The 22,738-nt window shown below is 37.7% G+C and overlaps 1 protein-coding gene across 50 annotated transcripts in view; it reads left to right on the top strand.

The window, feature by feature from the left end:
* Window positions 1–22,224, top strand: part of INPP4A (inositol polyphosphate-4-phosphatase type I A) — a 120,697-nt gene extending 98,473 nt beyond the window's left edge. For 21 of the 50 annotated variants that reach the window (XM_040575791.1, XM_040541286.1, XM_040542047.1 and 18 more), the window contains 8 exons: window positions 1,608–1,780; window positions 3,184–3,307; window positions 4,180–4,306; window positions 6,657–6,797; window positions 8,176–8,273; window positions 11,292–11,404; window positions 11,758–11,912; window positions 19,287–22,224. In XM_040575791.1, coding sequence (XP_040431725.1) covers window positions 1,608–1,780; window positions 3,184–3,307; window positions 4,180–4,306; window positions 6,657–6,797; window positions 8,176–8,273; window positions 11,292–11,404; window positions 11,758–11,912; window positions 19,287–19,419 — 1,064 coding nt within the window. In that variant the 3' untranslated portion in view covers window positions 19,420–22,224. The other 29 variants (XM_040562273.1, XM_040553623.1, XM_040568705.1 and 26 more) reach the window with 2 other exon arrangements.
* The last annotated feature ends 514 nt before the right edge of the window (window positions 22,225–22,738 follow it).

Genomic DNA, 22,738 nt, shown 5'->3' with positions numbered 1-22,738 from the left:
TCCATGTTACAGTGTCTGTTTTATTTTGAGAGAAGAACAATTAATAGAATAGAAAAGCTGTAATTCCTTACCTGCTCTTTTGATGTTTCCTGCTTTCTTTGTGGCAGTGGAACAGAGCCAAATAACTTCCCCTTTGTGTAGTTTGTAGGTATTGCTATGCAGTTTATCTACCACATAACAAAAAGGATAGTTCTGTTAATCTTGTCAGTTATGTTTTTGTTAGCCAGTTTCCAAAGTTCCCTTTGTGGCTGGTTATCAAAAAATATATATATATGTATATTAAAAAAATTATATATATATATATATATTACTAGCTCTTAGTCCAGTTGTTGAGTTAAAATCACAAATAGCTTCCTTTCAGGGGCTTGAACTGACTACATTCATGAAGGTTTTGATCTGTACATTGCCTTGTTTGTACAACCTACCAGGCTGGGATCACACATCTGCTGTTTGTGGTGCTTTTTAAATATAAAACACAGTGTCCTTTCCATTAAAAAGAAACGTGTTCTTCTCTTTCAATGTTCTTTACATTCAAAAGAGCACATTTTCCATTCTGTTTTCTTTTTATATTGCAGAGAGAATGCATTTTGATACAGTATCTGAGTAATATTTTATACAGTCATGGAAATAGGTTTTAAAAATTGGTGGTTGATTGAGACAAAAGATGAAAGAAGGAAAGAAAAGAAATTGAGCCTATTGGATATTTTAAAGCAGCCCAGTCCCTTCAGGGAGAATGAATGGCACAGTGTTTGGGGTACTAAAAGAGGACTTTGGCAACCTAATTTCATTTCTTTGCTTCCTGTGTAGGACCTTGAGCAGAGTCACTCTGGGACATATTTCACGTGTTTCAGTGCAAGTCAAGCTCATAAATACTTCAAGGATCTGGCCAGCTCCCATCTAAGTTACTGTTCTTAGTGTTTCTTGCTAGCTAGCTGTAGGCCTTCAAAGCCACTCAGCCCAGCAGACAGGGCACATGTAAAAGAGTACCTACACAAGTTTTCACCTCTTTACTTTATTACTCCTATGCTGCAAATGGAGAAAAGAGTTGCCTTACCTGACTGAAAATAAATATCTTTAAAATTGTGAGGCAGTTGATTGATACACCCAAGTCCACAAAAGGTTCAAAGGCAGAAATATCTGGGAGAATTCTCATTCATAGAAATGGCCGAACAGATGTTCACTGTATCTGTTTTCCGATGGGCTCCATACTGTCTGTCAATGAATGCACTGTGAAAGGGTGTGTTTGAACATGTACACACAGTTCTGTACACTTGTGTGTATAGATATTCATCTTTCTGTTATGCTTTCCAAATCAGCTATTGTATGGCCTGTTCTGCGGGCACAAATCTGGGAGCTACTACATGGCCGGGAAAGTCATAACAGCCTTAGAGAGTGAAATTCTCCATGTTTTCCCTGTGCAATATCCACTCTGTAAGATTAATTATTAACAAGCAGGGAGTAGCCAGCCAGCCAAAATAAAATGAGCACCACATGTGGATTATCAATAACTTTTACTTGCAATGGGAAGTTTCTTCTTAGTGTATGTTGTGTTTTTTTTTTTTCAAATAAAGTACTTACAGTGCTGTTCATTTTTTTCTTTCAACCAGGTGAATGGAGCGAAGCTCTTTATCCCTTGCTGACAACACTCACAGATTGCGTGGCCATGATGAGTGACAAGGCAAAGAAAGCCATGGTCTTTTTATTAATGCAGGACAGTGCCCCAACAATAGGGCTCTGCCTGAGTCTTCAGTATCGCAGGGATGTTGTCTTCTGCCAAACTGTAAGCAAGCAAATTCGCAGGATTTGATTACACTAGGACCTGTGCTGGGTTTTTATGAGATATGAAAGATGGCTATTTTCAGAATTTTTCAGATCTGTTCTTAACGCTGTGATCTCCTCTCACAGACTGTGCTATCCTCTCCTTATTGGTCACTTACATGCATTTGGCAATATAAAACTTAAATGTTCTCTGGGATATATATTCCCAATTTCAAAACAGATTGTGACAGAAATACTGAAAATTCTCCTGTGTAAAGAAACAACCTTTGTCATCCAGTGCCACCAAACTAAAACCAAAAGTAAGATGTGATGTGAGAGAGGTTGAAAAAAGAAAAAGTCCCATGAGCAGAGAGTGTACTCCTTTGGTTACCTTCTGTTGTTTTCAGCATCAAGAAAACCAATAGGACCAGCAGTCCCTAAGGAGGAGAGAAGCGGGGAGGGATGAGTGCTGAGGTTTCTCTAAAAGTTCTGTTTCTGGGCCTACTGGGGTCTCTTTTGTGTCAGTCACTGACTAGCAGATGTCTGTAATAAAAAACCTTCCACACCTCATCTGCCCACTGCACTTCTGCAGTGTGTCTACTCCCTGTGAGATTAATATCTCATTCATTTATTTCAAACAACTTATCTCTTGGGCATTGTTTGGTAGGGTTGTTGTTCCAAAACATAATATCTCATAAATTCAGAGAATTTTCCTATACAAAGCCCACTTCATAACACAGCTATTTTTTTAACTCAGTGCATTGAATATGTTTACTCATCATAAATATAACTTTAGTCCTTCCTTTCTGGAAGTCATATCCCTGTGTACGTAGCATCTGGCAGTCACCTTGGAAATTCCTTTGTTGACAGAAAGGGTGAATTAAAAATAGTACTAGTTTTAGATCTTAGTACTGATCTTAGTACTAGATCAATCCAAGAGCCTTGTGTAGAATATCTCATAACACTACAGAGTTTGAATCTTTGCATAATGCAAACAGACATCACATTTTTAAGCTTTCTTAAAATATCATTTAAAAAAACCATTTATTCATGCTATCAATGTTTGTGCCTTAGAACTGGTAGTATTGCTTTTCCATCTGTAACTAAAGTAATTCTCCAAGGAGACTCTTTCGTAATTCATAAGTTGTAGATTCCAATACAAGTGGTTGTGTCAGGAAAACAAATAGCAGCAAGTCCACCTTGGAAGAGTTTGCGAGATGAAGGCAGTGTGCCCTAAATCAGTTTTTATGAGTGTTTTGATTTTTGTTGGTTGGCTGTCTCTCTTTAGCTGCAAGGAAAGAAAGAGTGTCATTTAAGGTAAAAGAGCATCAGTCTGACAGATTTTATGGCACCTCTTTCTTATGTGCAGTGTTGTTTCCATTTGGGGCTGAAGAGCCTTTTTTGTCTTTGTTTTCTCTCCCACAGCTGACGGCTCTCATTTGTGGTTTCATTATCAAGCTGAGGAACTGCCTGCATGATGATGGATTTCTAAGACAACTCTACACCATTGGCTTGCTGGCGCAGTTTGAGAGCCTGCTGAGCACTTATGGTAAAGGCACAGGGCAAATGGGAGATAGCAGCTGTTGAGTCAGCAAATTCTGCTTTAAATTGGCTACAGCAGAACATGAGTGTTTGGTACAATCTGCAGCTCAGCTACACAATGGTTTTGAAAATTGAAATGCAAAACCAGATTATGTATGGGGTATGTAATTTGCTAACAACTCCGAATTCTTCACTTTTGATTGAATGACTTCTAAAAAATAAAATGAACTTGCCTTATGACATAATAAGGCCAACGCTTAAAAAATAATTTTGATTATTTTTAAAACAAAGAAATGGAGTAAAATTCCAGTAAGCTGGGAGAAACTGTGCACAAAATATGCTTTTTGGATTTTCTTTGTAATTTTTCTTTGTAATTTTCTGTTGTAATCCTACAGTACAATGTGAGATTGAAGAGAGAATACAAAAAGGGAAAGTACTTCACTAGTACTGTTCTTGTGTCAGGATAGCTATCTGGATTCCAGTTAGGGAATAATTTACTGAACAAATCTGGAATACCTTGTAAGGTACTGCAGTACAGTATGCCAAAAACAGATTTCCAACACAAAGGATGGCATGTCTGTGACAACGCAGGGAAAATCTTACTAGCATTGTCTAAATAAGAAAATCAGTGTGCAGTCTACATGAAGGACAGTAGCCTGGACTGTGCTAGATAATTGGTGTTTTCTAACCTTGGTAAACTCGTAAAGTCAATCACGCCATCGTCTGCAGTCTATAGACCACGGAGAAGTCATGGGCTCCCTAGCCTCTTCGTCCACAGAACTTCATGAGATCGATGACCTACAGCCTTAATCAAATCGATAAAGGGAAGTTGTACATAACAACTAGTGATTACGATCCACTTTTTCCTCCTTGGTTTAGGTGAGGAACTGGCAATGCTGGAGGACATGAGTTTGGGAATCATGGACTTGAGGAATGTAACCTTTAAAGTAACTCAGGCAACATCAAGTACATCTACTGACATGCTGCCAGTCATCACTGGAAATCGGTAAGAAAAAATGGGGAGGGGAGAAGTGGGGTGGGAATGCAGAAGGGAGAAGTAATGATACTGTGCTTAAAATTCAAGTGAATTATGAGCTTAGAAACCATGCTGTATTTTCCCTCAGAACTTTAGAGAAATGTCATGAAGCTGACTTACCGTTTTTACTAATGCTTCATTTTTCAAGGAGTTAAGCTGAAATGGGATATATGGCAAAGCTCAGACTGACAGTATTGTTTTACAAATAAATATAATCTCAACCTCGCCTTCTATAATCACAAGACAGAAGTATACAATCTTTTCTTAGGCACTTGTGCTGTTTCTAGATTTCAGACTGACTCTTGAGGCTGATCTCGTCTGAAATTCACTGGTGTTGATAAGTTAGTCAGTGCTTTACTGTATGCCATTGACTAACGGGTCACCATTAGCACAGTAGGGCATGAAATGTCTATCAGGCAGTTGATGAGCTGCTGTTGAGGCTTATTTAGCATCAGTTTCTAAACTATCAGGACCAAACTGGATTTAATGTATAGATGCTTGTGAAACACAAGACTGCTTCTCGTTTTGGCCACTTGTCTGAAAAGAGCTGTTTTCAAGTTTGAGCTTGAAAGCAATTAAAAAAAAGAAAGTCTGCCTGAAGTAACAAGCATCCACATCCTTTTGTAGCATGAGAGTGATCTGTTACAGCTTTATTGTGATGGGAAGCTTTTACAAGTCTTACTTTCATCAGGCTGCTCAGCCTGCTTATCAGCTGTCCTCACACTGGCTTCTGAGGTGATGCTGATGGGTGCCTGCAGGAGAGCTCTTGCCCAGAGGAAGCTAGTTCACAGATAGGGATGAATGGATGCGAGGACAGTTGCCTCACGGAAGTCAGAGTTGTAATGTTTTAATGTTTCTGTGTTTTAGAGTCTTTAGAATCTTTTAGTTTTTAATCTGATTTCTGGGGGAAATAAGGCTTATTCGATTACAGTTTGGTGTGACGTGCTCCACTGAAGCTCTGCCCAGCTTCATCCACATATGAAAAACAGCTAGAATTCTCTAAGATAAGAACTTTAAGAGAAACTTAATTAAGTTTAGGTTAACATGCAATGAAAAGTGCACTAGCTGAAGGAGGACTGCAGTGAAATCATGTATGTAACAGAAATTGATGAGACTGTTGAGAAGGGCTGAGAGTTGACAGAAAATCCTGTTCAAAGAAATTTTTTTTCTTTAAAACTTGCTGTCAGCCGTAGGACACAAATCAGTAGGAAACCAGTCTCCGCTAGATTCAGGCCTTGCTTATTATTTTGCTTTAGAGATTTTATCCTAGAAAGAAAAGAAGAAAATCCTGCTTATTTATTTTGGTTCAAACTATTGGAAGCTTTAGAGTCAGAGTTGAAAACAGGCTTTTTGCTTTCAGACACACTCCAGGATTTGTACCTCCATTCAACGTAAACGTGGGACAGGCCAATTTTGATTACCTTGTTATACTTCCCAGAGCTCTTCTGCTATACTTGAAAGTATATGCTGTACTTGAGAGTGCTGCTGACAGTGTCTTGTGAGCAGAAAAATGGTCGTAGGAATGTTGGTTGCGCTGTAAGGACTTGGACTTGGACTGCTGCTGTTAGGTTAGTGCACAGCACTCAAATCATAGTAACTTTTGTCCTTGCAATCCCTCAGCCTATAGCAGATGTAAGGTAATGTGACTTACCTTAGTATGCTCTTATGTTATGTGTGAAGGTAAGTTGCATTACCTCACATTTATCAGGAGATAGAGCATTCACATTGCTCTTTGCTGTAGCTCAGCAGACCCAAGGTAACGTGCTGTGCAGCAAGAACAGGCTTGTAGGTCTGAGTCACAAGGTTCCATATCAGGGCTTGTGTTAGCTCCCCCTTCAACTTACACTTGGGTCACTCCTATCATTGCCTCTGTCCTTCAGCTATGAAATGTCAACACTACTTACCGTATCCAAAAATGTATCCTTCTTTGCACGGGCATCATCACCAGCCTCTACCACTTTAAAATCAAATACGCTTTACTCTTGATGAGACAGAGACATGACAAAAATTGGCTTTTTTTACCCAACTTGTATGAGAGCTGCAGTATTAAGGAGAAGAGCAAAATCAGCTTTTATCAATAATTGGCAGATCTGATTGAAATGTCCATGATGACATAAAATCAACATTGCAGGTTGTTGCTGGTTTGGGTTTGAGCTAGAATAGCTTGTCTGACTAGGAGCAAGCTGTAGCAGTTCTTTTAAGTCCTCAGCCTTGACCGATACTTATTTTTTTAATAACTGGGTTACATTCTGGATGTTAGCCCATTCTCAGAATGTTGCTTTTTGATCTGTATGTCTAATATCTGTTTCTTTATTCACAGTGATGGATTTAATGTGAGGATCCCTTTGCCAAGCGCCTTGTTTGATTTACTGCCGCGAGAGATTCAAAGTGGCATGTTACTGAGGGTTCAGCCTGTTCTTTTCAATGTGGGAATCAATGAGCAGCAAACCCTAGCAGAGAAGTAGGTATTCATTCATGCAAGCTTGCCCTTAATGGCAGTTCAGCATTCTCTTCTGATGTTAGTATATCTCTGTGGCATTATACTGTTGCATTGTTAACAGCAATTTGGTTTCTCCTCCAATACAAAAACAAGGGAACATTAAACGAAGCTGGCAAATTCGAAACAAACAAAAGGAGATACTTCACATGGCACATGGCTGTGGAGCTCCTTACCTCATGGGTTTGTGTCTAGTACAGGTTCAGAAGTGGATTTACAGAAGAGGAGATGTATCATGGGCTGTTTAACACAGAGGTGCTGCTTGTGACCTGAAACCTCTATGAGCAGTAAATCACTAGAGGCTGAGATTATTCTGAGTATCGTTGTGTATTTGCCTTGTGCTTCTGCATTCTCCTCTAGACTTCCTCTTCTGGAGGAAAACTGTCAAAAAACAGGATATTGGGCTAGATGGACCTTTGTTTTAATGTATTGTTGCAGGTTTTACATAATGCAGCACCGCTCTAGTAAAGCTGAACAATGTAATCACGTAACAGTTTTTGTAAGGGAAACTCCAGTTCTGGAATAGCCACCAGAGCTTCCCTTTGTTATGGCCATATCTTTAAGAAACACGTTGACAGATCCTGCTTTGATGGAGAACTCCGTGAAGTCAGGCACAGGCATATTGTGGCAGCAGGATTGTGCTGACAACTAGAAAAATCTAACTGTAGCATTCCAGGACTTACTTTTGCCTACAAAGGAAGCTCAAGCTGACTAGCGTAGCTGTAAATGTCAACACCATGTGCATGCTTATATGCATGTATGTGTATATATGTATGTATATATACATACAAGTATATATATAGTTAGGTGAGTTGTATCACAGCATTGATGACTATTTATTACATAAACATTTTATCACTCTTGGATCCATATTTCTCATTCACATGTCTGAAATCAAAGTTCTTAAGCCTGCGTCCTGATGCCATGGTCATTATTAGTTTATGAACTAAACTGATAAGTCAAAATTCAAAATCAAAGGTTATGAACTAAACTGGTAAATCAAAATTCAAAGTTTGAATTTTGGCAAAATGATTTACCAGATGGGCATTTAGTATTGAAAGAGAGATACAAAACCAAAAGTGTTTTAAGTATTGTTTTCTACAAGGTTTTTCTTTCTGCCTTCCTTCCCACTTTTCCCCTCACACCCAAGTATTTTCTTTTTCTGGAGTGAATCGCTGCAACTCCTTTCTTTTATGCTTTACTTTGCATGTAAGTGTTTAGGAATTTTGGGAGATGAATCTTTGAACTGTTTTCTCATAGTTGTATCGCAAAGTGAAGTTGTTCTGAAGAAAAGGAGAAGGATTACCTTATGTTTAACTATTCCCTTCTTCACCTTTTAAAGGTTTGGAGACACCTCACTGCAAGAAGTAATTAACATGGAAAGCTTAGTGCGGTTGAATTCGTATTTTGAGCAGTTCAAGGAAGTTTTGCCTGATGATTGTAAGTATTTGATAATCCACAGCAAATTTGGCTGAACAGCAGTTCAGGCTGATGTTCTTGTTTGCTTGCTTTGAGTTAGGTGCTTATACATTGATGACAGGCAGAGTCAGTAACCTCCAAGAAATGATACGACTCTATTTTAATACATTAGTACTAAGTAGAATAAATTGAATTTTTTTGAAGTTCAGTCTGATTAACTTTGCTTTTTTAAATTTACTTTTGTACCTAAGTGGCATTATGTATTGTATAAACATACAGATAGTAAGATACTGTGAGGGGAAGGCAAAAATGTGACAGGTCATAGCAGCAGCACTTCTATGTGCAGTTTTTGGTCATGTTCTGTTGATGACCTGTACAGAGAGCAACTGACATTTTTGGGAACTTCTTAATCACTTTCCCTCTGCTTATTTGGCACTTGCATGAAATCGTTGCATCTGCAGCCAACAACAAAGAAGTCTAGAACCTGAAAGAGAGACAGTAGCTACAGGCTTGAACTTCACTGGCTGTATAGGAAAATGTCTTGCTTACTCTGTTTGGAGGGGGCAGTGGAATAAGCTGCCCCAAGAAACGGTGAGAATTCATTGGTTTGTTATCAGTAGTACCAAACATCTTGTAAGCTGATTTCATGGGTTCCACAACTGCAGTTTATTGCAGAAATAGAATATTTTGATGATGAGCTCCCTCTTCCCAGTTGTTCACAATTGCACATAATAATTTCTCTGAAATTTAGCTGCAAAATTTTAAACTGTGTTTTACTATATGGTAGTCTAGCATCAGTTTTTCTTGTAAACTTCAGAAGTTAATTAGTTAACATTGATTTTTCTTCCACTTTTCTCCCCATTCCTTCCTGTTTCTGTCCATAGTCTTTCATAACATATTTCTCATTCAGTTCCTTCCTCTCCTTTTTGGTTTAGCTTGCTTTTTTTTTGACTTCAGTCTTTTTCCTCATTCTCAAACCTCTTATGCAGTCATCTGTTAACTTTTGCCTTTTTCTGTAAACATCTTTTATTCTGCAGTCTGTTTTCCGTCCTGTAATTTGTTCATTCTTTTCCATGGCTTTTGAATTCTGTTTTATCGTTACACTTACTCTCCTCTGTTTTTAAGGAGCACCGGTGCCACAACTTTGACCTTCTCATTTGACAGTAACACTTACTCCTTATACCGGAGGTTTTTCCTCAAGCAACTTGAAATTCTGAATGAAACTAGAGGCAGTGTTGGACAGGTGGTGTTGACATGCACCTTAACAGTAAAACAAAAGAAAACAGTCTTGTGTCCACCTGCCTTTTCTCCTTCAGTCCAGTTACCTGTCATTATACCTGCCACATGAGATGAATACCACTAAGGGGAAAAATCTGCCCTCTGCCTAAACTTCATTCTGCTTCACTGTTTGTCCTGGGTCAGTGCAGACATATTTTTGCAATCCAGCTTGGATAAATGTTTTGTGGTTATAAACACTGAGCAAAAATTTGGAGTAGAAGTGTGAAAAAAATACTGCAGGTGTCCCAGCAGATTTGTTAGAGATACTCTGTGAAAAGCTGGGACTATATGGACAAACCTTGGGATTGTGCTTGTCCTAAGAAAGGTCTGAGAGTATGTTTGGTACCTCCTCTGTGGTGATATTTGGGTTGTATGTAGTGAAACATGCTTTTCCATGAAGCTTGTCAATAGAAAATAATGTTTTCTTTAACTGGAAGACAGGTGCTTGTTATGAACAGCTGGTAGTATAGCCTGTGTAAGTTTGGGAAGAAAAAAAAAACCAACAACAAAAAAGATCATTCTAGGGGTCAAGTGAAGTATCTGCTGGCAGCTTGTGGAAAACGTTCCCTTCGAGAACAATGCATAAGGAAAGCTGATGCCTGCTCCACTGTCCTTTTTCTGAAAGATGTGTGCTATGAGTTCTAAGCACTGCAGAATTTCCAACAAGCCAGCTACTGCCATAGTTGCTCCATTAGATCTCATTGTCTTTAGACATACCTGGAGAGATGGTCTGTGCCCTCTTTTCGATCACAACTATGTCTTTCCAGGTGTATAGTTTATGTAGAGCAGACCAGGACAGGCACAATATTAGCTTACATACTATTTGAGATGAGAAAAGATGTGTCCCAAACTAAAACCTCATATACCACCCATGCAGGGACTTTTTAACACAGCAGTTTTCTAACAGTGCATACCACCTTATTTATCCAGTCGCAACTTTAGTTGGTGTCCTCTGTAGATAACCCTTAAAAAAAAGAAAAAGACCTATTTAATACTTATCGTTGGTTGTCATTGAGTACATTGCTACATGTGTGAGAGACAATGTGTAGCACTTCAAACATGTAGGCATGAGACGGCTGTTGAAAACACTCTGGCATACTGAAAAATTTCAACAGCTTTATTTTCACTTACTGAAATATTAATAAATGAATTTTGGCAGTTCTATTGGAGCGTGTGTTTCTTGTAACAGAAAACTGCCTAGGCGGCAAATTGAATATGTGAGCAGAACATAAACTGATACCTTTAGAGTTTCTGTGGAGACATATATGTTATCCTATTATCACCTCTGAGGGGGGAATAATACAGTTACATGTTTATGCACAGTTCAGAGCAGTATGTCAAAGGAAGTATGTCCAGGACGCACCAAACAAGACACTATACTAATCTTTCTCCCTTTGTTCCCTCTATTACTATATTGCCATCATTATTCTGAATCTCTGAAATTTTAAATAACCTGAATGCATATTTCCAATTGAGTTTAATTAAACTTGAATTTGGTTTGTTAGTGTTACTAAGTAATTAAGAATTGGGTTAGTTGTAAGCTTTGATAGCTTCAAGAAAACGACTGCCTTTCCAAGGCATATAGGAACACTTATACATATAAGTGCATATATATATATATATATATATATATACACACATATATAATATATATATAAGGCATATAGGAACACTATAGGAACACTTCATATAGGAACACTTCTCTTTATAAAAGCGTTGAATACAACTAAATAAGTGGAGTTTGTGTTTTTTGTATTATAGGTCTACCTCGATCTCGTAGTCAGACGTGCCTGCCTGAACTGTTAAGATTTCTGGGACAAAATGTACATGCAAGGAAAAATAAGAATGTTGATATCCTTTGGCAAGCTGCTGAGGTATTTATTAATCTAAGCATCTCTGTATAGTTCAGTTGATTTTTTTGTATATGTGCCTATTTTCTCCTTTTTTATTACTGATATATTTAGATTTTGTCATTTGCATGCATGTTGCTTGGAAATGCTGCCTTGCTCCCCTGGCAATGGGGAGATAAAGAAAATGTTTTTATTTTCACATCAGTATTTTCCCTACAACTCATGCAACAAAGTACTGCTGCACCAAAGTTGACAACTTTTGACATCGCAGTCCTACAAAAGATTTGTATCTATCTAGGGAGGAGAAATACAGGTGTGTTCTCTGATGGAAAGTTATACTTGAGGAAGGAACGATGAATTTCATATCTTGTTTCTAGATATGCCGCAGACTAAATGGTGTTCGGTTTACAAGCTGTAAAAGTGCCAAGGATAGGACTGCCATGTCGGTCACCCTAGAGCAGTGTTTGATCCTACAGCATGAACATGGAATGGCCCCACAGGTCTTCACCCAGGCTCTGGAGTGTATGAGGAGGTAAGAGATTGACTGTGTCCCTTATTCCTAAATGAGGAACCATGCAAACTGCAGAGGAGCAGTGGTGTCTGTTTCTATCAAAAGAAACAAAAAGAAAAATAAAGCTAGAAAACTGCAAAACTGGCTGCTAGGATTCATCCCTCACTTGCATGTATTAGTGTGTTTTATATGGTAAAGCTGGCAGTTCCCAGATTTGCATCAGATGGGTTTTAGTTTTCAATAGTGAATTGGAAGTTTTCAGAGAAGCATGTAAAAACATGTTTTCAGTTAATGCTGAGCTTAACAGAACAGAAAAGTGATGCTTCTCTGAAAATTGTTTACTGAGGTTGCCTTTACTGTCATAGTAGTGGGTTTCTTAGTTCTAGATTAGGCAAGTTTGTCCGAGGTGACTTGTATGTTGTTCGTTGAAACATAGACACCTGCAGTTTGCACTGGTTTGCCACCATGTATTTATTCTTTAGCAGTGAAACACTTTGCTCACTGGGCAAAATGTTAGTGTGAGTGTTTCACAATACAGCACCCAAATTTCATCACAGCGTGTCAGTGTGCTGTTTTCATATCAATATAATGATGTTCTGTATTCTGAAGCAGCAGAGATGTTTGCAGAGTTAACTACTGTACTAAAAAAAATCTGTTTACTGTTGTTCAATGCCTTGTTTCAAGCACTGCTGGAAAACTCCGTAACTCACATACCAAAAGAAAGGATAAGAAATCTAGCTTTAGTCTTTATCAATGTAGTTCAACAATGCTGTTCAGTCCTGTTTTTCAACATTCACTCTTACTGAATGTACTGTACTGTGTGTCTTCTCACCAAATTCTCTAGAGTGTTCAATTCTCTTATCCTTTCTGTATGTTTTTGCTGTTTGACCCTTTCTTACTCTTCAGTTACTTAGAAGGAGAATATCTCATATAGTAGTACTTGCAGCATCTCACACTAAAAATTTGATTTTCATTTCTACATCTAACTGGATGTCACCGGACTTTTTTATTTTCATGTTTTTGCTGCACTTTTTGCTGGATCATTACACAGTTGCTCCAGGACATGAAAACTGTGTATCCAGAGACTAGCTGAACCTTAATATTAGAAAAAAAAAAAGACAGCTTGGACCAGCTTTGTGAGGGAGAAGTTACTGACTTAAAAATGGAGCTAAGTGTCTCTCAGATATCTCATTATTTAAATTATGCAACTTGTTGACTGAGACACCTGAAACAAAAAGCTTTGTTGCACAGTTTCAGTAAAGTTGTTATTAAAACAGTTTAGTAAGTTTTGAATAAAAACTGAACAAGTATGTTGCTAGAAATCTTGCTATTTTCTTTAAGTTGGTTACTGAGTTAATATTTTTTAATGCAGTCATGGTCACAGTAGAGAAAGCGATTAATAATAACATTGTTTTGGACCGTCAATTTAATTTAACACAAAATCAAAAAAAACATTGACACAAGAAACACATTGCTTTATGTCGACCAATATTGGGATGTTGAAAGTGGGCCAGCTTAATCAAAACGTTTGGCTGACATTTTCTAGCAGCATCAGGAACTTGCTCTAATAGGTGAAAGATGTGTCATTCTCTTCTGTTAAATTGTTGACCGAGAGGGATTGTGCAGAACAAATACTGAGTAGACCTGATGGAATACAAAGATTGGATGGGTTTTCATCAAGCCCATCACTCTTCCTCACATCTCATTGATTTTCAGGGTAGGACGTGATTTGTTGTTGTTTGTGTGTTTTTTTTAATAAGTTCTCCAATTCTATTCGGAAACAATGGCACAGAATTAACAAAGCTTGAAGAGACATGTAGGATTACAAAACAAATATGTAGGAACCCAACTCCACCCAAAGCCATTTCAACATGGACAGGATGACCTGACCAAGATGACACATAAGAAGTGAAAGAGTTGCAATTTACTTTTAGGGCATTCAAAAAACTTCCTTTTTCTGTTAACTGGGACCTTTGATTTATGTAGTTGTACTAGAAAAGGAAGGCTTGGTTCAATCTTGAATCCTTCTGAATTTTCTGGGCCAGCTGGAAGGTCAGGGAAGAAGTTAGGAGAGTCAAAGACTTGAAGTGTTTCATTTCTTTGCTGGGAAGTTTCCAGAGAAGAAAAGCATCTTTTCTTACAAGATCCTTTTGCTCTATGGGCTGCAGTTTCCTTCAGGAAGTATCCAGCTATTATGTTGTGGGGTCCTCCATGTGAATATCTGCCTGGCCGTGGTCCTTTCCACGGGCTGCAGGGGAATCTGCTCAGGTGCCTGGAGCACCTCCTGCTCCCTTCTCTGACTTTAGTGATTGTAAGGTTGTTTCTGGCACTTTTTTTTTTCCTTGCTTCTCACTTTCATGCGGCATTTCCTGTTCCTTAAGTATGTTTTCCCAGAGACAGCACCAGCGTGGCTGCCGGGCCCAGCTGTGCCCTGTGGTGGGGCCATTGGAGCCAGTTGGAACCAGCCCCATCCAGCACGGGATGACACTCGCCTCTTTTCACAGATAGACCCCCAGTTTGTCACCCCACCTCATTGCCTGCACCCAATACAAATATTTTGGGAAATCGCTCAGGATTCATGTTTTGGTTTTGATAAAAACACATTTTTAGTTGGGCCAATATACAGAACTGTTCCTGAATCCTGGAGAATAAACCAAAGCACTGCTGCCTTATTATTCTTTTAAGCATACTGACAGTATATCAGGTGTATAAAGTTTTCCCTGCCTTTGTGGGAACCCTGGGGAACTGATTTTGTAATCTACAAACAAAATAACACAGGGCAGGTTACCTGAAGAAGTGTATCCCCCGATAGGCCCTCTGTGCTCAAAGCAACGTAGGAAGCAGGGGCATAATGAGATGGGCTGTGCAATGTCTTCCCTTCACACGTGTACATTGGGGCACTTCAGAAGCAGGTGTTTTGGGAAGTGTATTGATACACACTTGAATTCATTCTGAAGCTGAAAAACAAGCGGGTGGTTTGGGTGTTGTGGTTTTTTTGTTTATGTGTTGAGCAAGTAGTTAGGAGGTTAAAGTATTTCACTGCAGCTCACATGGAAAGATGTTTGAAAGGGTCAAATACGACAATGGTTATTCATGTTCAGCTTGCTTTTCAGAGCTCCACTTTTTTGCAGCATGCGGGAGCATGGCAGAGCAGCATGGGATATTGCTTGGTAATCTGAAAGAATGAACATGGAAAACCATTTATGTTCAACCTACATGTGTTTATTTTCAGTAGACTACAGTACTTCTTTCTTATTTTTCTCTTTTATTCTCTTTCCCTCTCCTTATATCTGTAATTGTGCTGATATATATTTTTGAGATGTTTTTCCACTCTTTCTTTACTTCATATTCTGTTTTTTTTGTGGCTTCTTCCATCTTTTTTTCATCTTCTTGACCACCTTGTGTTGCCATCTCTTTTTATACATTCATTTGCATGTCCGTCTTCCTTTCTGTTTTATTTTCCCTCCTCCCAACCTTCTTCCTTTTCACAGCATTGGAACACGGGAGGTAGTCACCCAGAAGAACTTGAGTGGCTTGGTGCCCATCCGAGATTTCAGACTAGATCCCAGCCTCCTCTACTCTATTCCTTTACTAGCTCTCAGCCCCAATTTACTGATTGTGTGGCTGTTTCTGAGCATAGCATACCTGGTGGCCAGATTACGTTGCAAGTGAAGATAAAGTTAAAATAAAAACAAAAACAAAACAAAATATTGCTTGAATGTGTATTGCCACTTGGTACCTGCTGGACAAAGGAATGTGTCATAGCATTGTCTGCCAAGAATTATTATTATGCCTTACAATTTTACGTTTCTATTGTACTAAACTGTAAATATACATCAAATTATTTTATCAAAAAGAATTGTATCGAAACTTTAAATTATTGTTCTGCTTTCAGTGCTTGTAACATAGTCTGACATTTGGCCTGTTACCTCGTTACTTTAGCCGGCCTGAAGATCTCTTACCAAATATAGTTTTGTGTTATTTGTTTCATGTATTCCAGAGAAAGGAACTCTGAAAAAAAATTTGTATCTTTTGTATATCAAAGGTGTATGGTAATCTTGCCTTTCATTTTTATGAGGTATGAAGAGAAAAATAAAAATATGGGTGGGGTTTATAAGAAATTATAAGAAATTTATTTAAAGAAATAAACAAATTTCTACCTTCATTTCAAAGCATAATAGCCAAATTACATTATTATTATACAGTTTGTAGAACCATAGTCGTGTTCCTTTCTCATGGTTAAGTATGTTCCAGTAGACTAGTATACCCACTCAAAATGCAACTTGCGGTGCGCTGCATGCAGAATTATTTCATTATATTTGTAGATCTGCGTTTTGTAATGTATTAAAGACATAATGACTTGTGGTTAGGGAGAGTATGTAATCGGCAGAGCCTGCTAATGATCCATTATCAGTTTCAGGTGCTTTGTTATATAACTTACTCTGGAACAGGGTCATTGTCATCCTACTGAAGTTAGTCTTCAGTATTTCAGGTGAAAAAATGAAGCTGTTAATTAGCTCCTTCATTTAGGTGGGTTCTAGGTTTTCCATTGGGCTTTGTGTTAATGACACTAGGCTAAATATTATTGTTATTTTCACTGTTAAGTGTTGGACAGCTTTAATAAATGATGATGTTGATAGACGATGACTTAGAGATAACTGAATTATGGTAAGTTAACGTTTATTTAGGTGGTGATACTAAAGAAACTTACCAAATTTAGTCATGCAGAACGATGGTAGAAGAAATTTGATCACCATTTATATCTAACACCAACCTGGCAGATGCCTGTTTAAATTGAAGGGTTTTGTTGATGTAGTGGTCTGGAAGAGCTTGTCAATAGCAATAGTTCATCAAAAACCTAACCTCATTTAACATAGTTTGCTAATTTCATAAAGGGATTTGCTTTGCTTGGTGCCTGAGATGACAGAAAATTGGGCTTGATGACTTGAGAAGAACTCTTGTAGTACTGTGATTTCTAATTTCTACTATTACTGACTCGCTCAGAAAACATAGATAGCTGCAGCTTGTATTATTAATTTTAATCAATTTTGAAAGCTCCTGAAAGAGGCAAGCCTAAAAAAATAGAGAAAAAATAAGATAAAATCAAATGCTGAATTCAGTAAATATTCCAACTAATTAAACTACATATTTATATTTGTGTCTTCATGAAATAAGGCTGTACAGTACACTATCTCCTGGTATTTTTCTCACTATTCTTCAAATGTTGTTTTTAAAATAGAAAAAGAAAAGCCCACAAAGACGTGTGTGTATATATATACACACACACACACACTATTTATTTATTATTTTAATGAACTTAGGCAAAGCCTTACTGCTGATGAGATTTAAAATCATAATATGATGGTAATGGTCATTTCCGCATCCTGTGCTGCTACCCAGTACCACTGCATGTCTGCACAAATCATTTCTTGTTTCTGAAGAAGACTGGTTCATTTGCTATGTGTACCAAAATCTATTTTTTCACACATTGAAGGAATGTCAGGTTGCACTGTAGCCTTGTTGTAGCAATGCATTGAATGTCCTGGGTTCAGTCTAACAAGGTGTGAAAGTAACTTTAGCAGGAGCATCTCCACTGAACTCCCTGGAACAATAAATCTGTTTTAAAATAAAGTATGAAGTGACTTTGCTTGTGACTGTTGATAGGCCAGATTAGGACCGCCCCTAAATGAATTTAGAAAGAAAGCCTCGACCTTTTGAAAACAATGTGTTGGGGAGGGGGTTCCTAAACTTCAGTAGGGGCAAGTTTTGTTTTTCTTTTTAGCCCGGTTTGTGCTTTCACTCAGGGTTTCAGATTTAAAACGCTGCAGTGCATACTGCCCACGTGCATCTGGCAGAACCACGGCACATGAAATGGTGTGAAACATGCCTTTGTCACTGAATGTGGTCAATAACCAGATGCAGTGGAATAGGTAATGAACAGGACGATCCACCTCCGACTGAAAATGCTCAGTCAGCATCCTGTTATGTTTTATTTAAGCTTGATGGTTTCATTACTACACTGGAACATATTTTCTGCTAATTCTTGATTAATCTATTTGTCTGCAACAGTTGGCGAGGGTGTCTGTAAAACACAAAACAATGTCATAGAGGCAGTGTCATAATGTACGGTCCATTCTATAAAAGACCGTCACAGAATACACTGCAGAGACAAATTTCAGACATAAACTGTTTCTTGGAATGAAAAGTTATGGTGCCAATACATTATGAAGCTAGGTGGTATATATGTATATGTATATATGTAACAGAGCTACAGTCGGTTTAATTAACCAAAATCAGACGAACAATGAGATCAGGAAGAGCAGAGAGCTTTCACACTGAACCAGGATCCAAACCCTCCTTTTAAAAGAGATTACTGGCATTTACCTGATACCTGCTGCAGCCACCTCCAAGACAGGAGCAACAGGACATTTCCACCATAAGATTGTGTACTGTACACTTGGTCATGAACCTTCGCTATTAAACGGTTGTTTAGCTTCCAGTTCTCTATCAGGGAAAGATGTTCTCATGCAAGCCTAATTTGATTTATAATATATATTTAAAACAGTGCTTCCTCTTTGTATGTCTGTTTTGGATATAATCAAAGGAACTTTGATGTAGATTTACAATTATAAAGAAGCCTTATAACTGGAGTATTTTTTTTTTTATCGTAGTGCAGGACCTCTTTGTAATGTGGGGCAGTTGCACCAAAACATTGGGTAGAAGTTAAGCTCTACGTTCTGCACAGCTTTGTTTCATTGGGGTGATGACTGCCAACGCAGCCAATCTTTTTTGCACCCACACAAAGCTGCTATTTCATGATTAAGATTTTTTTTTTAAAGTATGCTGGTTTTCAAGTCAATTTATGCATGCAGAGATAACTGGAAAGCCATTATTTTTGTATCAGCTCTAATCTTTAAGTAAGTTCTGATAATACCGACATGCAGGGAACAGGAGAATTACTTTAAAGCTCCTTTGGAGAGATCAGCAATTTTTCTTTTTCAGCTTAATGTACTAATAAATTAGCAGAACTGCTTTTAAGCAATCTTTTGGGATCCCTTGTGCAATGAAGCGGCATGTGAACTCCACAACAGTATACCTGGAAATACATGAAACCTCCGTAAAAGAACTTTTTCGGTAGATGCACTGCTGCTTTTTAGAAATGCAAAACTAGCAACCAGACATAGCATGTGTCCATTCTGTGTGCTTCTTACTAGCATTGTATGATGAGTCATCATTTTTAATATTTGCAGTGGCAAATTAATTAAACGCTCATTAAATATAACCAACTTTTTTTTTTAATGCTATAAAATAACCAGTTCATTTCATCTTAGTTTAAGTCTTTTTTTTTTTCCTTTTTACTGCTGTCATTTTTTTGTGCTTGTTTTTTTTCCCCAGCGAGGGTTGTCGGCGAGAAAATACAATGAAGAATGTTGGATGTCGCAAGTATGCGTTTAATTCCCTGCAACTGAAGGCTTTCCCAAAGTATTACAGGCCTCCAGAAGGAACTTATGGAAAAGTTGAAACATAAGCATACCATGTCCTTTAATTGCTGTTCCATTAAAACGTGTGGATACACTCTAGATTAACACCTGATTTTGTCATCCAGAGGAGATAAATAACCTTTTTGTACGTTTCACTAGGTTATACAGAGCATGTTACTTACCAAATTGGAATCCATAGTAACAGTTATTCTGACACCTTAGCTTGAGAATAGTGTGATGACTGTGCCCATTTAAATAGCCTCCAGTGTATGTAAGATGAACAGATATTGTACTACTCGATAATTACCTATATGCAAAGTGCTAGGTACCTCCTGGATGGGCAAGGACTCTATGAATGGCATTTAGGCAGCTGTTTCACACAACATCTTTTTATACTGAGTTGACTTGAGATTGAGCTTTTCATAAACTTTTTAAAACAGAGTAAAACTCAAAAGTTGTAAATAAAAAGAGATTGGACCCTAGGCAGTCTAATAACTGTAGAATGCATCGTTACAATCAAGAAACAGGTGTTTAACTTTTAAAAATAATCAGCACAATAAAAGCCAGGAGTAGAAATCATTTCGCTGTATATAGGATACCATCTTGATAAATGAAAGTAATAATACATAAAAGGCATATGAGGTCTAGTTTCTAGTTCTGTCCAAATAAAGACAAATTCCTGTCATTTTCAGCACAAAAGGACTTTAGCAAACATCTTAACCAGTTTTTAAAAGTGTTTTTCAAAAACATCATGATGCTTAACCATTGATGCCAGCAACAGTTCCCCCAGCCCTTCCCAACTATAACATGTTGAGTATGTCTCATGGTACTGTAAATTAATTAACACATTTTTTTATCCATGGTTTTTTATAATCGCTTCTGGATTGTAAGCATTAGTATGTCAGGAGGTTAAATTTTTTTGACTGATTTTTTTTCAGTATCTGTCAGTTTGAAAATGCTCGAAGTGCCCAGCACATCCCTGTTACTCCATAACAAAAATTTGTTTCTGGTATTTTAGGATTGTAAAAAATAGCTTTGCATTTTACCTTACTGAATGTTCAGAATCATGTGTGGGCAGCATGACTATTTTCAGAATATTTCTGAAGAAGATAGCAATGTCCCATTTTGATAGAAAGTAAGTCATGTGCTAATGCACAAGAACCTCAGATGTGTTCTAGCCTAAGACTAAGGTGATCAGTTTGATAGCATTTGATAAAAAATGTTCAACAGATCTCCTTGGAAATCATGTCCCAAAGAATGCCTTCGAAGATGAGATACCTTCTTAAAAAGCAGCTAAACATTAAGTTCCAAATTTTAACAGGATTAGATCATTCCTAGCTAGCTTCATCCAGCCCGCTGTGCCCTCCCCCTCTTGGTTTCTAGAACAGAAAAATCTGGTCGTTTGTTCTCGTGAGAGTAGCAACAGCCAGGTAAGTATATGGCTGGCTTCTTTCTCCCTCGCACTGATGTTTGTCTGTGCTGTCACTGCTCTATCAGTCATGTTCATTCTGCTCCCATACAGGTTTGGGGGTTTTAAGTCTAGCAGTTTTTGCATTTTGCTTTCTGCAGTTTAACACTGAGCAGCATGTCACAACGCCAGTTAAGAGAGTTCTGCTGAACTAGGTTGTTACCATTTCTTCCGTCTTTCTAGGAGAACAAAACAAAAAATTCTGTGCAAATTCAATGCATTTGTACCCAACCCAAACAAATCATCTGTAGAAGAACAGTCCCTTGGAAACTTTATGGACCTGTTCTCCAACTAATAAATGTGTTGCTTTTTTGTTTTTTGCAAATATGTAAACAAATATGCAGTGGAAAAACTTTTCAGTGGGATTTCTTTAGATATTATTCCATTAGTTCTGCTCAACCTTCAGTCCCTGGCCTGTTATTAAATGCTACATTTATTTTTGTATAAACTATACTCTTTGTATCCCTTAGTTTTTATGAGTTGATGATTTTATTTTGTATATTTCAAATATAGTTAATATTTTAAGTCCTATGTTGTTACACTAAAAACCTTCCATTGTTCAGCTTCAGAAGAAAATACCAAGAGGTCTATTGTAACAATTAGCAGAGCCACTCTCTTAGGTTGTGGCCAACAATCATTAGATCTACTCTAGAGCTTAGTGAGCCTTTATTTATTTTGTATACCAGTGTAATCAGAAAAAGTTCCCGAATTTTCTATCTGCATGGTTTTCGCTCACCTTTTTAAAGTGGTGGCATACCAGTCTCGAGTATTGTGTTATTTTGTTTAAAATATTCTGATTTTAGTACGCTTACATGTAAAACATCATCGTCCAGCTAACGTTTCATATATACAACGGTGTCAGTACATGCACGTCAATGGCTTGTTTTAAAGGGCATAATGAACAGTAAGATCTTGAGCAGTTCATCGAAAAAGAAAAACTGTGAAACTTTAAATCCACATAGGAGACTTCACAGGGGTGAAGTAAGGTTTTCTGTTGCACAGGAGAGGCAAATTTAAGGATTACTGTAAAATGAAGTTCTGTCTAATGTTCTTTTTTGAGTAATTTTTTAAATTATAAAACATACAAAGGTAAAAAAAAAGTTGCCAAGTATGTTCTGTGTATGTTCTGTGAAAGTACCTACAGCACAGTTGCCTTTTGTTTCATTTATACATGTAAAATTATTGTATAATACAACACTGTTTTGTCCCAACACAATTGTATTTGCCAAGCTTTGTGCATTGAAATATTTTTATTTATTTGTTTTTGGGCAGTATTAATATATCATAAACATATGGCTACTGTTTTATATATTCTAGTTCATCCAATCCATGTATGCTGTAAATGTGCTAGTCTTTAGGATGAAAACCAATAAAGAACTGACAAGAATAACAGATGGTGGCTTACTTTTACTGCTTTGGGGGTAAATTGATCAACGCTTTCAGGTTGCTTGGCTTGACATGCTTTATCTGTTGGAGAATATATGAAGTTGTTTGTGGAGATATTTTTACACGGATGTGCAAGTTGGGAACTCCTAAACCCTGCCGCTATCAATTTTCTGCAGTGAACTCAGGCACTGGTTTGTCCCATGCGCTGTACAGTCTGCAGCAACAGTTAAAGAAGTGGTAAGAGATTTGGGGGTTTCGAGCTTGTTTCTTCTCCATTAATCTTCTGTAACACCTTCCTGAACTTCCTTCTCCATTTTGCACTCTTTCTTCCAGTAACTATTCCTCCTCTCTTCTTCAGTCAATGCATCCCTACAGCAGCTTTCGTAGCTATGCTGCTTTTCAGTAGGGATGGGTTGTCATTGTTGATTCTCATTTTGATATCAGATTAAATAAATTTCATGTGGGAGTGTAACAGACAATCATCCAAAGCATTCGGGTTTCAATAAAATACA

Source organism: Cygnus olor, chromosome 1, assembly GCF_009769625.2.
Source record: "Cygnus olor isolate bCygOlo1 chromosome 1, bCygOlo1.pri.v2, whole genome shotgun sequence".
In the NCBI taxonomy this organism is placed as follows: Eukaryota; Metazoa; Chordata; class Aves; order Anseriformes; family Anatidae; genus Cygnus; species Cygnus olor.
The sequence above is the reverse complement of the archived record's forward strand: the minus strand, read 5'-3'. Positions and strand labels throughout refer to the sequence as shown.